General features: G+C 40.6%; 1 protein-coding gene across 7 annotated transcripts in view; it reads left to right on the top strand.

Moving 5' to 3' along the window:
* The window catches only part of CSPP1 (centrosome and spindle pole associated protein 1), a 178,089-nt gene that overhangs the window by 104,787 nt on the left and 50,264 nt on the right, over window positions 1-23,038 (top strand). For 3 of the 7 annotated variants that reach the window (XM_074944276.1, XM_074944275.1, XM_074944271.1), the window contains 8 exons: window positions 301-413; window positions 1,377-1,526; window positions 2,930-3,085; window positions 8,334-8,438; window positions 12,285-12,351; window positions 16,483-16,603; window positions 21,422-21,567; window positions 22,573-22,713. In XM_074944276.1, coding sequence (XP_074800377.1) covers window positions 301-413; window positions 1,377-1,526; window positions 2,930-3,085; window positions 8,334-8,438; window positions 12,285-12,351; window positions 16,483-16,603; window positions 21,422-21,567; window positions 22,573-22,713 — 999 coding nt within the window. The remainder of the gene's footprint in view (window positions 1-300; window positions 414-1,376; window positions 1,527-2,929; window positions 3,086-8,333; window positions 8,439-12,284; window positions 12,352-16,482; window positions 16,604-21,421; window positions 21,568-22,572; window positions 22,714-23,038) is intronic. The other 4 variants (XM_074944277.1, XM_074944272.1, XM_074944273.1 and 1 more) reach the window with 3 other exon arrangements.

The following is a 23,038-nucleotide window of genomic DNA, read 5'->3' as shown; positions in this document are numbered from 1 at the left end:
CATCAGAATACTAACATGACCTATATATTCATTTATTTGTTGCTTGATATCCTAAAATCCTTTAGTTGTTTGAATATTTTTGTACAAACCCAAATAACTAATTAATATTAATTGAACAGTGAAACTCATACTAAATTCTGCACAGAAAATATAAAAACTCTGTTTGAAAACTATTTCTATAATATCTTTGGATAATGTGTATTGTAAACTACCATGGGAGATAAATGTTTGTGTTTCTTTCATCTGGTTTTCTGTCTCAAAACTAGTTTTGATTATATTTGGAAAACTGTCTTCTTCTAGGTTTTACATTTGCACAAACCTCTCCCTATGTTCGAGGTAACATATTTAGTGAGCCACCATCTGAACAACAACTTAAGCGGCAAGAGGCATACAAGAATTTTCTTCGTTTGCAGGTGAATGCATGTGCCAATATTACCCTGTTAAGTAAAAAAGCTTAGATGCTTAAATACAACTTATCAAGGATTTTATCCAATACATGCTCTCGAAGGCCCCAGTCCTGTACAGACTTATGCATGTGAGTAACTTCATGCAGATGAGTAGTCCCACTGAATTTCATGGGAGTACTCACATGCTTACGTGTTTGTAGGATTGTGCCTGAATCAGCAAAGTGCTATAAACCATCTGGAATCAGAAAATTGATGCCATTAGTGATTGGCTTAAATTCAGTTGTGTTTTTAAACATTTTTTTTGAGACCCCAAAGTGTGCTAGGAGCCTCTTAAAAACGTGAAGGCACAGGCCTTGCCCTTAAGAATGAACAGTCTAAATTTAATATGACACAAGTGAGCATCATAAGTAGAGAAAGAGGAAGGACAAAAGTGACAATAAGAACCTAGTTATTTTTAGTAATGTTTGTGCACAATAGTTCTGCTAACAATTTTTTTTGTTGTGTAACATGTTTTATAGTGTAACAAACCAGTGCCATAATAGTTAAAAAGAATTGAGGAGGAAAAATGGCGGGGGGGGGAGGGTGGGAAGTATGTTGTGTATTATCATGTATGAAATTAATGTTGTTTGATCAATTTTAAAATTGTTCCACAGTTTGGTATGGCTCTTTGTGGGAGAAGTGATTACGTTTTTTGTGTTTGGGGGAAAAAAAAAAAAAAAAGAGAGAGCTTTCAGGTGTTTTATATACACCAAAAAGGTTTAAAGAATATTCAAACAGCTGATCTAAACAAATCAACAGTTAAATGAGCTGTAGTGCAGGAAGGTCCTGGAATTCCCTTGCAGTTGCCTTGTATGCTCCTTAATGCTACAAATGCAGGGTTCAAGCATTTACAGAGTGCCACACATGTAAACGTTGTTCATTGGATCACTAAGCTGTTATCCACAGATGAAAGTTAGCTTTGTTCTCTAGATTGAGGAAAAGAGACTCAGGGAAGAAGCAGAGCGTGAAAAACTTAGAATTGAAGAAGAAAAAGAAGAAAAGCGACTAGTTGAACAGAGGAGCAGAATGCAAAAAGAATATGAAGAGGAACAGGAAAAGAAAAGAAGGAAAGAGGAGGAGGTGTGCTATCTAATTTTAATGATTATTTTCCCCCTTACCCCTAACCAGCACATTGAAGCATTTGCATTTTGCAATCTCTAAGGAAGCTCATAAAATACTCTGTGTCAGAAAAAGGCTTGTGGAACCTCACTGGAAAACTAGAAAGTAGGTGGGCCCCACAACTAGTCAGCAAAATCCTTCCACTTCCCTTAATCTTAGAAGAACACCATCAATTTGAAATCTAGTCAGATTTTTTTTAAATAGTTGAAATATAGTCAAGTATTAAACCTGTCTCTGGGCCTAATGTCAGTTTTTGTGGTCTTACAGTTATGTTTTCTTATTTTAAGAAAAGATTTTTTTCTTTCACCTGCTGCTGTGTTAGCACAGAGGAGATTGATCATACAGGGGAATGCAGAGTACTGTCAAATTGACCAAATAAACAAACTGAAAAATAGGGAGGTATTTTTTCTCTAATCTTTTAGTTGTAGAAGACTTTGGAAATACTTGTAAATGTAGTAGGGGGGAAATATTGCAGAGGAAGCATGATTTTTAAAAAAAGTTGGCAGTGTTCCTTTGGAAAGGGCTGGAATAATTATTTTTGAAAAAAAGCAGTAATTTCTTGACGTTTGCCCTGAACCAAGTGGTAATGAAAATTGTTATCAAGGTGTGCAATTTTAATGTAATTCAAAATAAAAAGCTTAGATGTATTTTTCAGTTTTAAAAAGCTGAATTAATTTGATTATATTTCTTCCCATAGTTAACTTGGGATAGATAGCTTGTGCCCTTGTGTTATGTGCAGCGAAGTAACACCTCCTCTAATCCTCTGCATGGCTGTGTAAAACCTACGTAGATCATAGGCTAGAGAGTGGCGTGGACCACAATCCCAGCATTCCAGATTCTGCCCCCTTGCTCCCATTTATGAGCAATTTGGTGGGATGGGTATGGGACTGATTAACAGAGGTGGGCTGGTATAATGAGGGAAATGAGCTGCACCCATTAAAGTATTGTTGTAACTGTCCTTCAGGAACAGGGGAAGAATTTTGACTGAGCAACAATTTATTTTTGAGGCTCCTGTGGGGGTGGCGCAGCTATGTACCATTGTTTACTCAGGGCTGAGTCTTAAAAGCCTCTGAGCCTCAGTCTAGCTCTGAATGAGACCAATGCATCAGAGGTGAAATCTTGGCCTTTCTGAAGTCAGTGGGGGTTCTGCCATTGACTTCATGGGAGCCAGGATTTCACCTCAAATGTTTGAGGTGTATGGCAAAAGTTCTAATTTGAAAACTTTGTTCATTAGATCAACTGCATGTTGTTTTTCCATTCATATTTACCTCTCAGATACAATTTTAATTTCTCAAGCAAAATAAAAAACTTCAAAAATATTGATTATTTTTTGTTTTTATTCACCAACAATATTCTCTTTACAGCAAAGATTAAAAAATGAAGAGTTAATTCGCTTAACTGAAGACAGACGAAAAGAGGCTGAAAAAAAGAGGAAAGAGGAGGAAGACAAACAGAACGAACAACTTAGACAATATTATGAGCGAGAAAAAATAGCAAAGATGGAAGAGGAAAAAAAGGTGGTACGCTTTAAGGACTTTGTAAAGTCTAAACATATCGTCCTATTTTATTTTTAGTAAGACAATTGCTAGAAAAATTGAATCATGATAATAAACTGCAACTGTTTTCTAGCAGCTGCTGAAGGCCCTGTCTTCACTAGTGCTCCCGTTATATCTACCAACACTAGCAATGGTGGGAAATTTTGACAAAAAACCTAGTATATGCACAGAGACACAATGGGTAAAGTAATGTCTTGTATTAGACCAGCTTCTCTTGGTGAAAGAGACAAGCTTTCAAGCTTACACAGAGGTCTTCACATCTGGAAAAGGTGCTTCACAGCTAAATACAAGATGTAACATTTCTTAGCATAAGAAATTAACACAGGTTGCAAGAGACTATTCAAGGTGAAAGTGGGTAGTTAACACCTCTGCAGTCATAGGACAAAGGAGGGTTAGTGGGTTACAGATTATTGTAATGAGCCATAAATCCAGTGTCTTTATTGAGTCCATGATTTTTAGTGTCTAGCAAAGTTATGAATTTAAGCTCTTAGGCTCATCTTTTGAAAGCATTGTGCAGGTTTCCTTTGAGTTTGAGAGCTGACAGGTTAGATATAGAATGATCATTTTGTGAAAAGTGTTAGGTAATACGGTGTTTTTGTCTTTTGTCATTTTTCAGCATGAGTTCATTTGAGGGCACAGTGATTGTCATGTTTCACCCACATGGTTGTTATTGGGGCATTTTAGTGCACTGGATGAGGTCCCACTGTGATGGGATCTCCAGGGTACAACCTGGAACTGGGGTACTGCTGTGCCCACTTAACTCCCCAGCCTGGGCTGTCTCTCACAATGCTTTGCTTGTGACAAGCAGCAAACCCCTCCAGGAGCTTTATTCACTCATCACAACAGCAGGTGGAGCCCCACACCTAGCTAAATTGCACGAAGGGACCCAAAATCTCTCATGAATCACACAGAGAAAGGCACCAGCCAACTCCCCCGCAGGTCCCCAGCCTAAGACCCCAGAGCTGTACCATCTTGCCCTGGTCAGAAGTTTGATAAGTACAAGTTTATTACCCAGTCCACCCCTCCCTCCATGTGGAGAGGACACGAACCAGCTTTTGTTCAATAAGCAGAGGTTTCCCAAGCACTTCAAGCAGAATATATTGTTTTCGGTAAAATATAAAATAGGTTTATTAGCTACAGAAAGATAGATTTTAAGTAATTCTTGTAAGAATTGTAGATTGTAAGTGGTAGGCATAATATGATGTTACCAAAAAGAAAATAAAAATAAATGCACAATCTAAATTGTAAATTTTATCACACTAGACAGTGTTTCGATCAAGCAATGTTCTCACCCCACTGGATGATCTTCGTGTTATTGGCATCCTGGTTGTTTCCAGCGTAGGTGGGGGAGGAGAAAGGCCCTCTCATGGTGCAGCTGTTCCTTATGTTATACCCTTGGCCCAGGTGCCTGGCAGACACTAGCTAGGTGTGTCCTGATTGGCTTTGCTGAGTCACAGTGAACAAGCAGCCCCCAAGTCACAGTGATTGAGCAGTTCCCATTGTGTGGTGCTTGGATAGTTGAGTCACACAATTGATTAATGGGTGGTCAACACCAACCTGGGCAGGGATCTTTTGTATACCACTAATAAACTTGCAGCATATTTCAGTAACAACCATACAGCACAATCTCATAACTTTATACACACTAATGATATGCATATTTAGACAGAACCATGGGTTTCAGCAGATCAGTACTTTCTGTATGATACCTTGCATGGCATGCTTCATATGAAATATTACAACCAAATATTAATGATGAATGGGGGCTACAGGTTGTTGTTCTGAGGTACAGGTGTTTTTGTGTTTTATCATTTTTTTGCATGAGTTCATTTGAGAGCATAGTGATTATCTTGTTTCACCCACATGGTGGTTGTTGGGGCATTTAGTGCCCTGGATGAGATACACCACATGTGATAGGCATGTGTAGGACCCATGGATATTGAAAGGTGTGTTGTGGAGGTTGTTGATCTTCGTGGCAGTGAAGATAGATCTGTAGATTTTTCATCTGCTGTTCTGGCAGGGACTGCTACTGCTTTGAGTTTGTGTATCCTGGTCTGTGGGGAGCTTGCTTCTGAGGATGAGTTTGGAGATGTTGGGGGGGGGGATTGTTTGAAGAGCAGAAGGGGGAGGGGTTGAGAGAGATTTCTTTCAGGATGTGGTCCCCATTGAGTATGGGTTGTAATTGTTTAATTATACCCTGTATGGATTCCAGTGTGGGGTGGTAGGTGACAACTAAGGGTGTGCGGTCAGAAGCTGGTGGGGTTGTTGCAGGGTTTTGTTGTTTTTTATATGGAGGCAGGTTCTTTTGGGGAATTTTGGTGGCCCATTCTATAATGCAATCTATGTCTCTGGTGGAGTGTCCTTGTTTAGTGAAGGTGGTTTTAAGGTGTATATTGCAGGCTTTCTCCTCAGAACATATTCTGTGGCTGTAGATAAGATTTCTTGGTGTGTTAGAGGTTGTTACTGGATCTGTGAAGGTAGATGTAGTGATCTGTGGGTTTCTTGTATGTAGTTGTCTGTAGGGTTCCATTGTTGAAGCTGATCATGGTTTCCAGGAAGCTGATGCTAGTGTGGAAGCTAGAGAGTGTTTGATGGATGGTTGCTGGTTGCTGAAGTGGTGGAAATCTATGAGTGAGTTTAGGTTGCTTGTTCAAGGGATGAAAATATCATCAATCTATCCCAGGTATATAATTTGGTTTTGTGTTGCATATGTCCCAAATTTTTTCCTCAATGTGGCCCTTGAAGAGGCTGGCATACTGGGGAGCTGTCCAAATACTTATGGTTGTTCCCGTGGTTTGAACAAAATGTTTGTTGAATGTAAAATTGTTAAGGGTGAGGATGAAATGGATAAATTTGGTGATGTGTTTGGGGTGGATATCTGAGTGTTATCTGTTCTCTTGTAGATATGAGGCAGGCAGCAATGCCATCATTGTGAGGGATGTTGACATATGGGGAGTGACAACCATGGTGACAGGGATGCTGTTCTGAGGGAGGCTGTTGGTATTGTGGAATTGAGGAAGTTGATTGTGTCTTTGAAGAAACCGGCAGTTTGTGTGATGAGTGGTTAGAGGATGGTTTCTCTGAGTCCCAGTATTCCTTCAGCAAGAGTGCCATGGCCACAGATGATGGGTCTTCTTGGATTCCCTTGTTTGTGTATCTTGGGAAGCATGTAGAAGGTCGCTCGGGTGGGTTTGTGGGGGATGAAGTTGTAGAGTCTCTCTCAGAGATTTTTGGGGAAGGATTTGATACTATTCTTAAATTCCTGGATGAATTGTGGTATGGGTTCTTCCTTGAGTTCTTTTTAGAAGGTTGAGTCTGAGAGTTGTCAGTTGGCCTTGTTGATATAGTCATCATGGTAACAGACTAATATACAATTAGAATAGCTGGTCAGAAAATGTCTTCCATTATGGAAAATTTTGATTTTTTTTAGCAAAAAAATTGAAAACCAGAATAGTTTGATTCAGAAATGCCTCCATGGTACCTTAGGGCAGTTGTAGATTGGATGTCTTATATCTCCATTTTACTGTGTAGGCTTAGCTCCCTGGTTGGACTAAAGTCTTTCATGGTGTACCTGATCTACCCGTTTGCTGAGATACAGATACAAATAAAAACGAAGTAGGATAAATTATGAGCCTAAGAACAATATCCTTTTAAATTTGAGATTTGATTGATTTATGGTCTAAAATTCTTACCCAGTTCCTTTCCTCTTCCCTGAATGATGTAAGCAATCCTCCACATTTAATAGTAGTGGACATTATTTAAGTGAAAGACAGTTGGCTTATGTCACAGATCCAGTTGGGTGCCTCCTGCCAGCCTCCCACCACATGCTGTGATGAGAATCCAAGCCTCTGGATCCCCAGGTGCTTTAAGCCTTTTGGAGTTTGAATGGAAATCCAGCCACTGCCCCAATCTTAGAGTCCATAGGTATGCTCTCAGGGCAGAAGCCTGCTATCTAGCACTGTCTCCTGAGAGGCAGAACCCGCTGTCTAGTTGCCTAACCCCTTTCGTGTGTATTGCTGACCTTTCAGACTTCCTTGACTCACACCCTACCCCAGAATCCCTCCCCAAAGTGTGAGCATTCTGGTTCATAGTTTAATTCTCTCTGAAAGTGTGTGATTGTGTGTGTGATCTGCTTCACAACAGATGCTTTGCCCCAAATTTAGCACCTTATTGCTCTTTTAATTAAAGACAAAGAACAAGAGAGTACAGATCATATATAACTCGACAAACATCCTAAACCCAATATCCCTTTCTAGCCATCTGTATTCAGGAGGGTCTCATGTAGGCTCTATGTACTGGGTTGGTTCTCCTGTATCTTGAACTGGAAAAATTGGCCAAAGACCCCAAATAAATTAGCTCCTCCCTTTTTAAAAGCTTCCAGTCGTCTTTGTCAGGTAACTCCCTTGCCAGTATTTCCAACTTCCTCAGGTGACTCCAAGGCATCCTCTCCTGTGACAAACCAGGTCTCCTGGGTAGGAGCTATCTTATTGTCTAAAACAATTACATTTCGTGGTTCAACATTTTAAGTCAGTGACCCTCTTTTGTTGTTTGTTTGCCACCAGCCTTTGAAATTTCATCTCAACATGGAGACAAACAGAGGAGGCAAAAGCCTGTACATTCAAAATTGAGTTAGCATCTTGATAAAGATACATACAGAGAGTTCATGATCTCACACAGAATTCATAGATTACACAGACAGATTCTCATTTTGTCATAGATTAATTTCTCTGTATGTGTGTGTATTGGAGAAATATTGTACAAAAATGTGGTAACTGAATAGAGGAAGAAAGAGAATATGTGACTTAGCTAATTATAAGGTTTAAAAATGATGACTAAATAATTAGAACTTGCATAAATTTTATAAAGGTAATTTCTGTAAGTAGAACACAAAATACATCTAAGAACTAATTACAAAGGTTGAAATCTTTATCATGATTATATGTAAACTAAAAAGTACAACTATCTGTATAATAGTTTTGTTAAAACAAATAGACAAACGTTGAAAGCAAAATATGTAAATGCTACAAATAAAATAAAGGAAAGCAAATGAAAGGATATCAAAATAGAGCTGATGAATATATTTAAAGCATCTTATGTAGAATTAAAAGCTTCAATAAGCTTTTATTTTAGCCAGCTCCTCCTTTTAAAATAATAATTTATTAAGAATTAATAGGAAACTTGTTACAATCTTGTACATTTTCCTGATTTTCAGTTTTCAAGGCAACCTTCTCCTGTCATTCCTGCTCTTCAGAACAAGTCCTTAGAGAAGGAAGAGAGGCCTCCTTCTGTTGAAAGCCGTATGTCTTATTACACGCAAGTATGATTCTTTATATTTCAAACTTAATAATTAGTGTACAAGTGGTAGTGTATGAAAATATCAGTGATCAGTTAGTTTTGACAGAACAGCGCAAATAATTAGTGATGCACTTGCCATAGCCAGTCCTATACCTGTGACATTTGGTGTGTAAACTTTTTGAATTCTAAAGTATTTTTTTTTAAATATTCTCCTCTGTCTAAATTCTTAAATGTATTCTGGATATATTCTTTCTGAAGGGGTCAATACCCCCTTTCTATTTTATGTAAAATATATAGGCAATAACTGAGATGATGGAATGGCTTTATTGCTAAGAGAGTGCAGCTTCTGAACTGACATTTGTAAATTCTCAAGTTCTCCCTTGCATCATAGAATCACAGAAATATAGGGCTGGAAAGGACCTTGGGAGGTCATCTAGTCCCTGCACTGAGGCAGGGCCAAATAATCCTAGATCATCCCTGACAGGTGTTTGTCTAACCTGTTCTTAAAAACCTCCAATGCTGATTTCAGAGTAACAGCCGTGTTAGTCTGTATTCGCAAAAAGAAAAGGAGGACTTGTGGCACCTTAGAGACTAACCAATTTATTTGAGCATGAGCTTTCGTGAGCTACAGCTCACTTCATCGGATGCATACTGTGGAAATTGCAGAAGGCATTATATACACAGACACCATGAAACAATACCTCCTCCCACCCCACTCTCCTGCTGGTAATAGCTTATCTAAAGTGATCATCAAGTTGGGCCATTTCCAGCACAAATCCAGGTTTTCTCACCCTCCGCCCCCCCACAGAGAAACTCACTCTCTTGCTGGTAATAGCCCATCAAAAGTGACCACTGTCTTCACAATGTGTATGATAATCAAGGTAGGCCATTTCCTGCAGAAATCCAGGTTCTCTCACCCCCTCACCCCCCTCCAAAAACCACACACACAAACTCACTCTCCTGCTAGTAATAGCCTATCCAAAGTGACCACTCTCCTTACAACCTGCATGAAAATCAAAGTGGGCCATTTCCAGCGCAAATCCAGGTTTTCCCACCCCCATACACACACAAACTCACTCTCCTGCTGGTAATAGCTCATCCGAAGTGACCACTCCCCCTACAATGTGCATGATAATCAAGGTGGGCCATTTCCAGCACAAATCTAGGTTTTCTCACACACCCCCCCCCCACACACACAAACTCACTCTCCTGCTGGCAGTAGCTCATCCAAACTGACCACTCTCCCCACACTGTGCATGACAGGATTTCACAACCTCTGTCTCTGTCGTCTTTTCTCGAGAAATGCCCAGTTTTTTTTAACCTTTTCTCATAGGTCAGGTTTTTTAAACCTTTTATAATTTTTGCTACTCCCCTCTGGACTCTCTCCAATTTGTCCACATCTTTCTTAAAGCCTGTGCCCAGAACTGCACTCAGTGCTCCAGATGAGGCCTCACCAGTGTTGAGTAGAAAAGGACAGTTACCTCCCATGTTTTACATACAACATTTCCTTTAATACATCCCAGAATGAGATTAGATTTTTTTGCAACTGCATCAGTTTATCCGCCTTTAACCCCCTTATACTTTTCAGCGGTACTACTGCCTAGCTAGTTATTCTCCTTTTTGTAGTTGTGCATTTGAGTTTCTTTCCTAAGTGTAGTACTTTGCACTTGTATTTATTGAATTTAATCTTGCTGAATTTAGACCAATCCTCTAATTTGTTTTAGTCCTTTTGAATTCTAATCCTGTCCTCCAAAATTCTAGCAATCCTTCCCAGATTGGTGTCATCTGCAGATTTTATAAGCATACTCTCCACTCCATTATCCAAATCATTAGTGAAAATATTGAATAGTACTGGATCCAGGACAGATCACTGCAAGAGCCCACCTGATATGCTGTCTCCCCCCCCCCCCCCCCCAGTTTTACAGCAAACCATTGATAGCTACTCTTTTTATGGTCTTTCAATCAGTTTTGCAGTAACCTTAGAGTCATTTCATCTAGACCACATTTCTCTAGTGTGCTTATGAGACTGTCATGTGGAACTGTATAAAAAGTCTTTCTAAAATAAAAATATATCACATCTTCAGTTTTCTCTTCCCCCATCCAAGACCAATAACTGTGTCAAAAAAGGAAGTTTAGTTTGACTTAGGTTGCCTTGTCCTGACAAACCCATGTTGATTATTTCTTGTCATCCCACAATCCTCTAGGTGCTTACAAATGGATTGTTTAATAATTTGTTCCAGTATCTTTCCAGGTATCGAAGTTAGGGTAACTGGTGCATAATCCCCTGGGTCCTCTTTGCTCCTCTTCTTAAAGATAAGTTCTGTGTTTGCCCTTCTCCAATCTTCTGGGATCTCACCCATCCTCCATGAGTTCTCAAAGATAATCACTAATTGTTCCGAGATTGCTTCAGCTAGTTCCTTAAGTACCATAGAGTGAAATTTCATCAGGTTATGCAGACTTCAAGACGTTTAATTTATCTAAATATTCTTCAACCTATAATTTCCCTATTTTGGCTTGTGTTCATTATCCCGTGTTGTCAATATTAATTTATCTTTTTAGTCAATACTGAAGCATAATAGGCATGAAACGCCTCACCCTTCTTGATGTTGTCTGTTGTTTTCTCTCCTTTCCTGCTAAATAGAGCCTACACTTTTCTTCATCTTTCTCTTGCTTTTATTTCTAGAACTTCTTCATATTGCTTTTATAATCATTGCTAGGTATAACTCATTTTAGGTTAGGCATTCTGATTTTGTTTGTGTTAGCTCATGCTGTTCTTTTGTACTCATCCTTAGCAATTAGTCCATGTGTCGTCTTTTTGTAGAATTCTTTTTTGATTTTCAGGTCATTAAAGAGCTCCTGATGGAGCCATATTGTCTGCTCACTCAAAGAAGAACTTGACATTAATTTTCATGGTTGAGGTAACACTTATCCATGGAGCGATGGTTGCTTTTGTACCCATGTGTTTCAAGGTATAAAGAGAATTGAAAGTTTTAAACTAATTCAGTGTTCAATAGAATATATTTTTCATCAAGAGCTTGGATGCATATTTTCCTGTACAGGTAAGTTATTTCTTAACAGAAAATATCACAGTTTCCTCCTTCACATCTGTCACGGATCCACAGGTCTGATGCTCTTGCACAGATCTGGAACAGTCCCTGGGAGGACTCTTTCAATATGTCAACCCCGTTACGGTCACACTCTCACTGGGGCAATCCCCTTGGCTTCACCGCCTCCTGGCACCAAACCTCAGAGCCTTCAGCATTGCTACTTCATGCCATGAGCTCCTTTCAGTGAGTCGACCTGAGTGGGACACCTGAGGGAGACTTACACACCCAACGGGAGCAATGCACCCCCAACTTTACTCCGGAGTGACTCTCAGACAGTGTTGTAAAAGCAGGAGGTTTTATTAGATGTCTGGAACACAGCGTAGAAAATCCTTAGTTAACATGGAGAATAGAAAGTTACAGCATAGTCTACGTGGGTCAGTTCCAGAGCCTTAGTGCCTCTTGAGTCCCAATCCAGAAGCTTCTCTAACAAGTTCTCTGGGACAGGGTCTGTCTTTTATTTATAGGTTTGTGCAGCATCTAGAACAGTTGGGCCCTGATTCTTGATAGGGACTTCTAGATATTACCACATTACAAATAAATGATGTTGATGATTTTAGTATGTGTTCAAACAGCAGATTTTTTTAAGAAATAGAGATGACTAGAGACTGTCAGATTCTCATTCTCTCTCCCTCATTCTGCCAGGAGTTTCAGTATGATCAGGCACCAGATATTTTTAGGTTCAGTAGATTTTAATTTCTCATCTGTCTGAAGTGCTTGCTTACTGTTAAGTATAAAAATGACATATTTGTTATATTTGCTAGGATATGCCACAATCCAGGGCTCTGTCTCCTCCGGTCCCTGCTAGAAGAAACCAGATGCGTGCATATGGTTGGTATTCTCTTTATTCCATGATAGCTTAACTAATACACGCCTTTATATATGTTAATCTCCTCTTCCTCTGTTGTCTTCTTTTCTGATATTGACTGTAATTATCTTGTGGAGAGAAAAACTCCAGACACTTTTAGATGCCAAAGATATCAGCAAATACTTCTATTTGAATTTTTTTCCAACAAAAACTTTTTTCACATACCCTAGTGGAAAAATTATTGATCTTTTGTTTTCAGATATTGGCAATTATATTTGAAAATCACCCTTAATTTAAAGAAGTTTAAATTGTGCTGTAGTGTTCTGTTTTCAACAGAAGTCTCATGTAAGAAAATGCATTTGTTTGCATGGCATTAGCACATTAATATTAATCATGCTTCTGCTTTAGGGTAGTGCATGATATGAGTATAACTAGGGCTACTGTTATGAAATAAAGAAAATAAATTTGTGCTGGTTATAAGGAAATTTTCTTGGTAGTGAGGTCAGTTAGACCAGTGGTTCTCAACCTTTCCAGATGACTGTACCCCTTTCAGGAGTCTGATTTGTCTTGAGTACCCCCAGTTTCACCTCACTTAAAAACTACTTGCTTACAAAATCAGACATAAAAATACAAAAGTGTGTCAGCACACTATTACTGAAAAATTGCTTACTTTCTCATTTTTACCATATAATTATAAAATATATCAATTGGAATATAAACATTGTACTTACATTTCAGTGTGATACTGGATCCTGTTTTTACTTGTGAGCCTTGTCTCACAAGTCCCGCCACCTGGGGCTGAAGCATGTAACTTAGCTTTGTTGGGGGGCCCCTATAGCGTGGGGCTCCGGGCAGTTGCCCTGCTTGCCACCTCCTGATGCTGGCCCTGCATTTGCAACCCACCTAAACCCATCCCATGACCACTCTCAGGGCTGCAAGCCACAAGTCAAGAAACACTGATCTTGATGAGTTGAGTACCCCCTGGAAAACCTTTGAGTACCCCAGTTGTACATGTACCCCTGGTTGAAAACCACTGGGTTAAAAAGTGGGATTGTCTTCCAGTAGAAGTGCTAGAATTCTTATTTGGGACAGTTGCAACTACAGTGAGCAAAGCACTCCAGAATTACTGTAGGGAACAGTCCTCCACTGGCAGAAGTAGACTAGACTATCTAATAGTGAGTAGGGCTTTTCATTTATGATTTCTGTCGTTCTTGTTCCCAATACATTTCTCCATTTATAAACTGTATATTTTCTCTTCTTCTGAGTTCTATAGAATTTGGAGTCCCTGGGACAGATTCTCTTGCCCTGCACCTTGTGCAATCATTTACAACAGCAAAAGTGGGTATGAATTGATACTATTTCATTTGATATCATTTTACAACTAATTTGCCATGGTGTAAATGACTTACACAAGTGTAGCCCAGTAGAGAATTTGGCCCATTATATGTAAGATCACATAATTTTGCAGGTGGAAGGATTAAAAATAGTTTAAGAACATGTCTAAAATCTCTCTAAAATCTGTTTTTCTATAAAATCGGAGGCATATGTAGAGTACAAGGTGGTCTGATAAGGTTCTTGTTTGAGATGAGCTGTGTAACTCACTGTGGTTTCACCACTTGAGTAATGTGGCTGTGCCAAACTCAAGCCAATAATCATTTTATAACCACATCATTCTTTGTACATATGTACTGGGGGAATGTCTACATTACAAGTGCTACAGTGGCACAGCTGCGGCTACATTGCTGTAGTGTAGAGACTTAGTACATTGACAGAATGTTTTTTTCCATTACTGTAGTAAATCCAACCCCTCAAGAAATGGTAGCTAGGTTGACAGAAGAATTCTACTATTGACCTTGTTGTATCTGTAGTGGGGGTTTGGTCGACTTAACTATATCACACAGGGTATGAAATTTTTCATAGTATTGAGCAATATAGCTAGACCAGGCCTCATTCAAGAGCTAGCTCTGAAAAGCTCTGTTCTCTCTCCCTTTGTTTTGTCACTCCACTGTTCTCCTTTACAATTAGCGGTCTTTACTCATGTTATGTATATACATTCTGTTATAAGCTACTCACTGCAAGGACTCTTTTTTTACTTTATATTAAGAGCACAGGGCCGCATTTTAAAAGATATGTAGGTGCCTAGAGATGCAGATAGGTGCTTAGTGGTATTTTCAGACACATGTGGGTGTAATGGGGATTAGGTGCCTTGGTGCCTCTCTGTATCTCTAGGTGCCTGAATGCCTTTAAAAATCTGGTCCATAGTCTTTTACAGCCTGCTGACATTTTTACTTTGATCAGGTCAGGTCAGGTAGGCAAATAAGACACAACATAAAGAGGAAGGCTTTAAGAGCTGGTTTGCAACTTTTAGTAGCTAACCATAGTAACAGGGGTTTGATTGGGTCCAGTGTAGAGGAACACCAAATGAGAGCGAATGCTATCCTTATCCTAGCCCTGACCAGAAGGTTCAACCCAGCCCTCATGTGAGAAATGAGGATACATAGAAACTAATGCTTGTGGTTGAGACCTCATGCTAATGCTAGAGACTTAATGACCATGCACCTTAGCTGCAAGCAGTGTATGGTCAAGTATTGCAGCCTTCTGGGCTCCATTCTCAGATCTGTCCCAAGAGTTGGGCCCTAGCATGCCATGAACCGAACACCTCTACATGTGGCAAAATTCCTTCCTGAGCAGAAAAAGAGAGTTTGGCCAGATCCACAGCAGACCAGAGCAATCACAGATTTTTTTTTGGGGGGGGGGGGGGAGGATATTCTACAAACTGGGTGACCAAAACAGTGACCTTAGCTTTGAAGGAGTCTCATAAACCCCAGGGGATGGCAGAATGAACAAAAAAGCTAATTTTGCCTGTTACCTGTCCAGTGGCAGTCCAAAAGATGGAGACAAGGTCCCAGCCCTCCTGGCACAGCTTTCATGCCCTACCTTTCACGAACCAGACTCCACATGGAGCAGGGAGGGCATGTCATGGTTAAGAAAGTAGTAGCTGTCCTTTCTCCTAACCCCTAAGTCAATCAGGATGCTGCGGGGGAACTATTGCTTGCTGGTTTGATCAAATTGTGTCTCCATCCACCACCCCCTTGTTTATACAAGATGGGACATTTCTGATTGTTAACCTTGGATGCCTCTTACAACTCTGTAATCTGGTCCTTGGGATATTTCTAAATAGAAGATCTATACTAATTTAAAATGTATCAAAGGCTGCATCTTGATCATGGTGATATAGTCACTAGTACTGTAGATGAAAGCCTCTGCTGTTGCATGGGGGTAATCATAAAGTCATATTTGTAAAAAAGCCAATAATGGCTGAGAACTTAAAAATTGGATAGACTGTGAAGCCCAGTGATGATTGAATCTGGTGATATTCTAAATAAAAAGAGCTCTCAACAATGCTTGTAGCTGTTTCCATCTCTTCACATGGACTCAACAGACATTCTAGTCTTCAGAGTGATGTTTGGTGTTATTGTATGTGCTGGTTATGTTGTGAGGGTGGTTGTGTTGATTTATGTTTCGGGGGGATTGCACTGGGACTTTTGTGTTGGCTTGTGTGTGTGACAAATAAGGGGTGTGTGCTGCTTGAGGGACTTTTTTTTGGATTATTGGGTGTGCTGCTTGTGTTGTGTTGGTGGTTTTGAAGAACTGTGGCAATTGGGCCAGGCAATCCAACATCTGTGCAGCCTCCATCATATAACCAATGAAATAATTGCATGCAAATTAGCTGTAGAATAAGGGTGGTTGGTTGAATTACTTCTGGTATCGCAATGGTCTAGGACTCTTGGGATGGCATAGATAGATGCCTTGCTGTGGCATGTGTGTAATTTATACAGTCAGAATGACTGTGTACTTAAAAATTGGACAGTAACAGACTTCAAAACCCAGTGATGATTGAACCTGGTAGTATTCTGAACAAGAAGTGCTCTTGACCATGCTTGTAGCTATTCCCATAGCTTTGCACTGACTCTACAGACATTTTAGGCTTCAGAGTGACATACAAAGTGACATTTCTGCATTTTTATTTTATGTATTATCTTAGTTTTAACAACCATCAACATATTTTTACACTTTAGATTTCTGAAGTGTCCAAAACAAACACAGTGTTCCTCTATCACTTTTTTTTTTAAATTATCAATGTTAAATTCCAGAGGAAAGAAAGAATGTGATAAATGAGCTGTCAGAGATGAGGAAACAGCTCCGAAGTGAAGAGCGGCGACTTCAGGAACAATTGCTCAGTGTAGCCAGTGATGATGATGTAGCCACTACAAGGTGAGATTTTTTTAAAAACACACTTCTAAAGCCAGTTCTCACACTATGCCTAAAGCTATATTAGCCTGCCAGAACACACTTGAGCAAAAGCAAAAATATGAAAACACAGGATTAAACTTGCATACAAAATGTTCAAACTCTTTTATAATACAGCATTACGTGGTTGAGCATGGCACCCTGCAAAATGCATAATTTAGGCAGTTCTGTGTTCTGTGGCCCATGCTTACAGGATAGGGAACTCTATCCTGGGAAGCAGTGAATATTAAAGAGACTCGTGAGTCAGAATGAATAATCAGCTGAACATGAGCTTCCAGTGTGGTGATGTGGCCAAAAGGGCTAATGCAATCCTTGGACGTATAAATGGCAATATCTGGTAGGATAACAAGAGGTTCTGTTACCCCTGTATTTGGCACTGGTGTGACCACTGGTGGTATACTGTGTCCAGTTCTGGTGTCCAAAATTCAAGAAAGATGTAAATTTCAGAGGGTTCAGAGAAGTGCCACAACAATTAAACAGTTGGAAAACATGAGCTATAGTGAAAGACTCAAGGAGCTTAATCATAGAATCATAGAATATCAGGGTGGAAAGGGACCTCAGGAGGTCATCTAGTCCAACCCCCTGCTCAAAGCAGGACCAATCCCCAACTAAATCATCCCAGCCAGAGCTTTATCAAGCCTGATCTTAAAAACCTCTAAGAAAGGAGATTCTACCATCTCCTTAGGTAACCCATTCCAGTGCTTCACCACCCTCCTAGTGGAAAAGTTTTTCCTAATATCCAACCTAAACCTCCCCCACTGCAACTTGAGACCATTACTCCATGTTCTCTCATCTGCTACCACTGAGTACAGTCTAGATCCATCCTCTTTGGAACCCCCTTTCAGGTAGTTGAAAGCAGTTATCAAATCCCCCCTCATTCTTCTCTTCCGCAGACTAAACAATCCCAGTTCCCTCAGCCTCTCCTCATAAGTCATGTGTTCCAGTCCCCTAATCATTTTTGTTGCCCTCCGCTGGACGTTTTTCAGTTTTTCCTTCTTGTAGTGTGGGGTCCAAAACTGGACACAGTACTCCAGATGAGGCCTCACCAACGTTGAATAGAAGGGAACGATCACGTCCCTCGATCTGCTGGCAATGCCCCTACTTATACATCCCAAAATGCTATTGGCCTTCTTGGCAACAACGGCACACTGTTGACTCATATCCAGCTTCTTGTCCACTGTAACCCCTAGGTCCTTTTCTGCAGAACTGCTGCCTAGCCTGCCTAGTCCCTAGTCTGTAGCAGTGCATGGGATTCTTCCGTCCTAAGTGCAGGACTCTGCACTTGTCCTTGTTGAACCTCATCAGATTTCTTTTGGCCCAATCCTCTAATTTGTCTAGGGCCCTTTGTATCCTATCCCTACCCTCCAGCGTATCTACCTCTCCTCCCAGTTTAGTGTCATCTGCAAACTTGCTGAGGGTGCAATCCACACCATCCTCCAGATCATTTATGAAGATATTGAACAAAACCGGCCCGAGGACTGACCCTTGGGGCACTCCGCTTGATACCGGCTGCCAACGAGACATGGAGCCATTGATCACTACCCGTTGAGCCCGACAATCTAGCCAGCTTTCTATCCACCTTATCGTCCATTCATCCAGCCCATACTTCTTTAACTTACTGGCAAGAATACTGTGGGAGACCGTGTCAAAAGCTTTGCTAAAGTCAAGGAACAACACATCCACTGCTTTCCCCTCATCCACAGAGCCAGTTATCTCATCATAGAAGGCAATTAGATTAGTCAGGCATGCCTTGCCCTTGGTGAATCCATGCTGACTGTTCCTGATCACTTTCCTCTCCTCTAAGTGCTTCAGAATTGATTCCTTGAGGACCTGCTCCATGATTTTTCCAGGGACTGAAGTGAGGCTGACAGGCCTGTAGTTCCCCGGATCCTCCTTCTTCCCTTTTTAAAAGATGGGCAGTACATTAGCCTTTTTCCAGTCGCCCGGGACCTCCCCCGATCGCCATGAGTTTTCAAAGATAATGGTCAATGGTTCTGCAATCACATCCGCCAACTCCTTTAGCACTCTCGGGTGCAGCGCATCCGGCCCCATGGACTTGTGCTCGTCCAGCTTTTCTAAATAGTCCCGAACCACTTCTTTCTCCACAGAGGGCTGGTCACCTCCTCCCCATGCTGTGCTGCCCAGTGCAGCAGTCTGGGAGCTGACCTTGTTAGTGAAGACAGAGGCAAAAAAAGCATTGAGTACATGAGCTTTTTCCACATCCTCTGTCACTAGGTTGCCTCCCTCATTCAGTAAGGGGCGCACACTTTCCTTGACTTTCTTCTTGTTGCTAACATACCTGAAGAAACCCTTGTTGTTACTCTTAACATCTCGGGCTAGCTGCACATTCAGGTGTGATTTGGCCTTCCTGATTTCAGTCCTGCATGCCCGAGCAGTATTTTTATACTCTTTCCTGGTCATTTGTACAATCTTCCACTTCTTGTAAGCTTCTTTTTTGTGTTTAAGATCAGCAAGGATTTCACTGTTAGGCCAAGCTGGTTGCCTGCAATATTTACTATTCTTTCTACATATCGGGATGATTTGTCCCTGTAACCTCAATAAGGATTCTTTAAAATTCAGCCAGCTCTCCTGGACTCCTTTCCCCCTCATGTTATTCTCCAAGGGGATCCTGCCCATCAGTTCTCTGAGGGAGTCAAAGTCTGCTTTTCTGAAGTCCAGGGTCTGTATTCTGTGGCTCTCCTTTCTTCCTTGTGTCAGGATCCTGAACTTGACTATCTCATGGTCACTGCCTCCCAGGTTCCCATCCACTTTAGCTTCCCCTATTAATTCTTCCCAGTTTGTGAGCAGCAGGTCAAGAAGAGCTCTGCCCCTAGTTGGTTCCTCCAGCACTTGCACCAGGAAATTGTCCCCTACATTTTCCAAAAACTTCCTGGATTGTCTGTGCACCGCTGTATTGCTCTCCCAGCAGATATCAGGGTGATTGAGAACCAGGGCCCGCGATCTAGTAACTTCCGTTAGTTGCCGGAAGAAAGCCTCGTCCACCTCATCCCCCTGGTCCGGTAGTCTATAGCAGACTCCCACCACGACATCACCCTTGTTGCCCACGCTTCTAAACTTAACCCAGAGACACTCAGGTTTTTCTGCAGTTTCATACCGGAGCTCTGAGCAGTCATACTGCTCTCTTACATACAGTACAACTCCCCCACCTTTTCTGCCCTGCCTGTCCTTCCTGAACAGTTTATATCCATCCATGACAGTACTCCAGTCAAGTGAGTTATCCCACCAAGTCTCTGTTATTCCAATCACATCAAAATTCCTTGACTGTTCCAGGACTTTCAGTTCTCCCTGCTTGTTTCCCAGGCTTCTTGCATTTGTGTATAGGCACTTGAGATAACTCGCTGATCATCTCTCTTTCTCAGTATGAGGCAGGGGCCCTCCCCTCTTGCACTCTCCTGCTTGTGCTTCCTCCTGGTATCCCACTTACCTCAGGGCTTTGGTCTCCTTCCCCCGGTGAACCTAGTTTAAAGCCCTCCTCACTAGGTTAGCCAGCCTGCTTCCAAAGGTGCTCTTCCCTCTCTTCGTTAGGTTGAGCCCATCTCTGCCTAGCACTCCTCCTTCTTGGAACAGCATCCCATGGTCAAAAAATCCAAAACCTTCTCTCCAACAGCACCTGCATAGCCATTCATTGACTTCCACGATTTAACGGTCTCTACCCAGGCCTTTTCCTTCTACGGGGAGGATGGACGAGAACACCACTTACGCCTCAAACTCCTTTATCCTTTTTGCCAGAGCCACGTAGTCTGCAGTGATCCGCTCAAGGTCATTCTTGGCAGTATCATTGGTGCCCACGTGGAGAAGCAGGAAGAGGTAGTGATCCGAGGGCTTGATGAGTCTCGGCAGGCTCTCCGTCACATCGTGAATCCTAGCTCCTGGCAAGCAGCAGACTTCTCGGTTTTCCCGGTCGGGGTGGCAGATAGATGACTCAGTCCCCCTGAGGAGAGAGTTCCCGACCACCACCACCTGCCTCCTCCTCTTGGGAGCGGTGGTCGTGGAACCCCCATCCCTCGGACAGTGCATCTCATGCCTTCCAATTGGCGGAGTCTCCTTCTGTTCCCTTCCCTCAGATGTATCATCATCAATTGAGCTTGTGAAAGAGAAGGTTAAGGATTGACATGATCGCAGTCTCTAAATACTTACGTGCGGAAAAGGAAGTTTGATAATAAAGGCAAAAGTATAATAAGATCCCATGGCTGGAAGGTGAAGCAAGACAAATTCAGATTAGAAATAAGGAGCAAATATTTAACAGTAAGGGTAATTAATCATTGGAACAGTTCACCTAAGGTGGTTGTGGATTCTCTTTCACTGGAAATGTTCAAATAGAGAGGTATGTTGTTATGAATACTTCATTACTTTTACAAAAACATACCACAGAACATTTACTAGTGTACTGTATAACTATACTAACATAAATTATTAGAACTGCACTGGTAAGTAAATGAATTTTGCATTATCCTTCTTTTATGTTTTGATTATTTGCAAATCTCATCACATAGTAATCATAGAAACATCTAGCTCATCTCCATGTCATTGGTGTGAACTTACTGGATTTAGATACCACATCGCCTCCATTTGTAACACACAAGGAAATTTAATTATTTTTAAAACTGTGTTCAAATTTCAAATAATTTTATTCTTTGAGTGGCAGGATATAATATCCAAGTAATAGTCTTCATTTGGAGTAATACTGAGTGACATGTTCAAATAAGTTATGAATGAGGAACTGTTAGTCACACTGAACGTTTGGTTTACAAACTTTTCAAGCAGGAAAAGAGAGAAAAATGTAATGGATGTATTTGAGATGGCCAGGCTTCGAATGCAAGCTCCAGTCAGGCGACCTTCATCAAAGGGTGCAGCTGACCCTGTCAATGTTCAGAATATCAGGGAGTTCAATGAACTTAAATACAAAGGCAAGTGGATTTTCTTCTTTCGGTTTGGGGTTTTTTTTTTTTTTTGCATCTCTTAACCATTTCCTAGCATTTTAAAGAAAATTCAGTAATCCTTCTCACAGTTGCCCTTAACACAAACACTGGCCCTCACTGTATCTTCTTTTCTACTGGCATTCTGGTTTAACTAGTGACCTGAGGATTCCACTGCTTGCTACACTATGGCATAGGTAGTATGGCCAGGGAACCACTATATCCAGCTGATTGCTGGCTGCTAAAACAGCCCCTTTGAATATTTTTAGTGGCATTATATAACACATTTTGTGTTGTTTTTGTGGAGCGTGTCTGTCGATTTGCAGTGCAAAATATTTTGGTTCCCCAAAATGATGATATACTTAACTTCCATTAAATAGGAAAGCATAGGAATATTTCAGCAGCTTTTTAATGCACTTGTGTGTGCAATGATCCATTCATGTAAAGGCGCTGAGAGGTGTTATTGAAAATCCCAACGCGACTTTGGAGCACAAGTTCCAGTGAAAGTCTACAGGATTTATGCTCTTAAATAATTTAGGCACTTTTGAAATCCCACCCTCAGTGTCTGACAGCAGTTTACACCTGACATATCTGTGCTTTCTTATTAACTAAAAGAAGTATCACCACAATCAAAATTCACTGTGTCAACCCTTTAATTTAGTTGTTGTCATTACCATATGATCATTGAAACTCCTAATCCAACCACTACTAACGATCCCAGGTATTTATACATTGTTACGGTCTTTGGGTTTGTTTGTTTTCTGGCAAATTGAAGTGGCTTACAGTTATTTTTTTCATTTGATACACTTTACCGCCATGTATGAATTTTTTTTAATGAAGTGGTATTTTAACATATTACAAACCATCCACTTTTTTGCCATTATTAGTATTGATGGTCCTAATGCTTTTAAATGCATGTAGTTCACATTTTTAAAGTAAATGTTTCTGAAATAGTGTTATGTGATGACATTTTAAAATTCACAATCTATACAACAGATTCAGAAACACGAGCAGACTTGAGATATATGTACCCCGATCCTCCAGAAGATGATCAAACATTAGAGATTCAACAACGGGCATTGCTAAGAGAGCAGCAGAAGAAACTTAACAGAATGAAAATGAGGAGGGATGCAGAAGGTAAGAGAAAATTAACTTGAGTGAATGAAACTTATTTTTAAATTTCCTTTAACGCATTGGCTTGCTCTGAAGAATGCATGCAGGTTCACAATAATTTGTTGGAAAATAGGAAGGTAAAGCTACTGTCAAAGGTCTATATATTTTAATTCTAAATAATAAAGAAAAAGCCAGTATATCTGTCTGCACTTCCATTGTTAGAGTGGATGCTTCCCCTTGGTTCTTTGGGAGTAATTTTATTGCGATTTCATTCTTATTTTAAAAAATATAACAGAAGTTTAGGGAACGTCCGGTTTCTTAAAGAAAATCTAAAGAGTCATAAATAGTT

Source organism: Natator depressus, chromosome 2 (assembly GCF_965152275.1).
Source record: "Natator depressus isolate rNatDep1 chromosome 2, rNatDep2.hap1, whole genome shotgun sequence".
NCBI lineage: Eukaryota > Metazoa > Chordata > Testudines > Cheloniidae > Natator > Natator depressus.
This window is presented reverse-complemented; position numbering and strand designations above follow the sequence as displayed.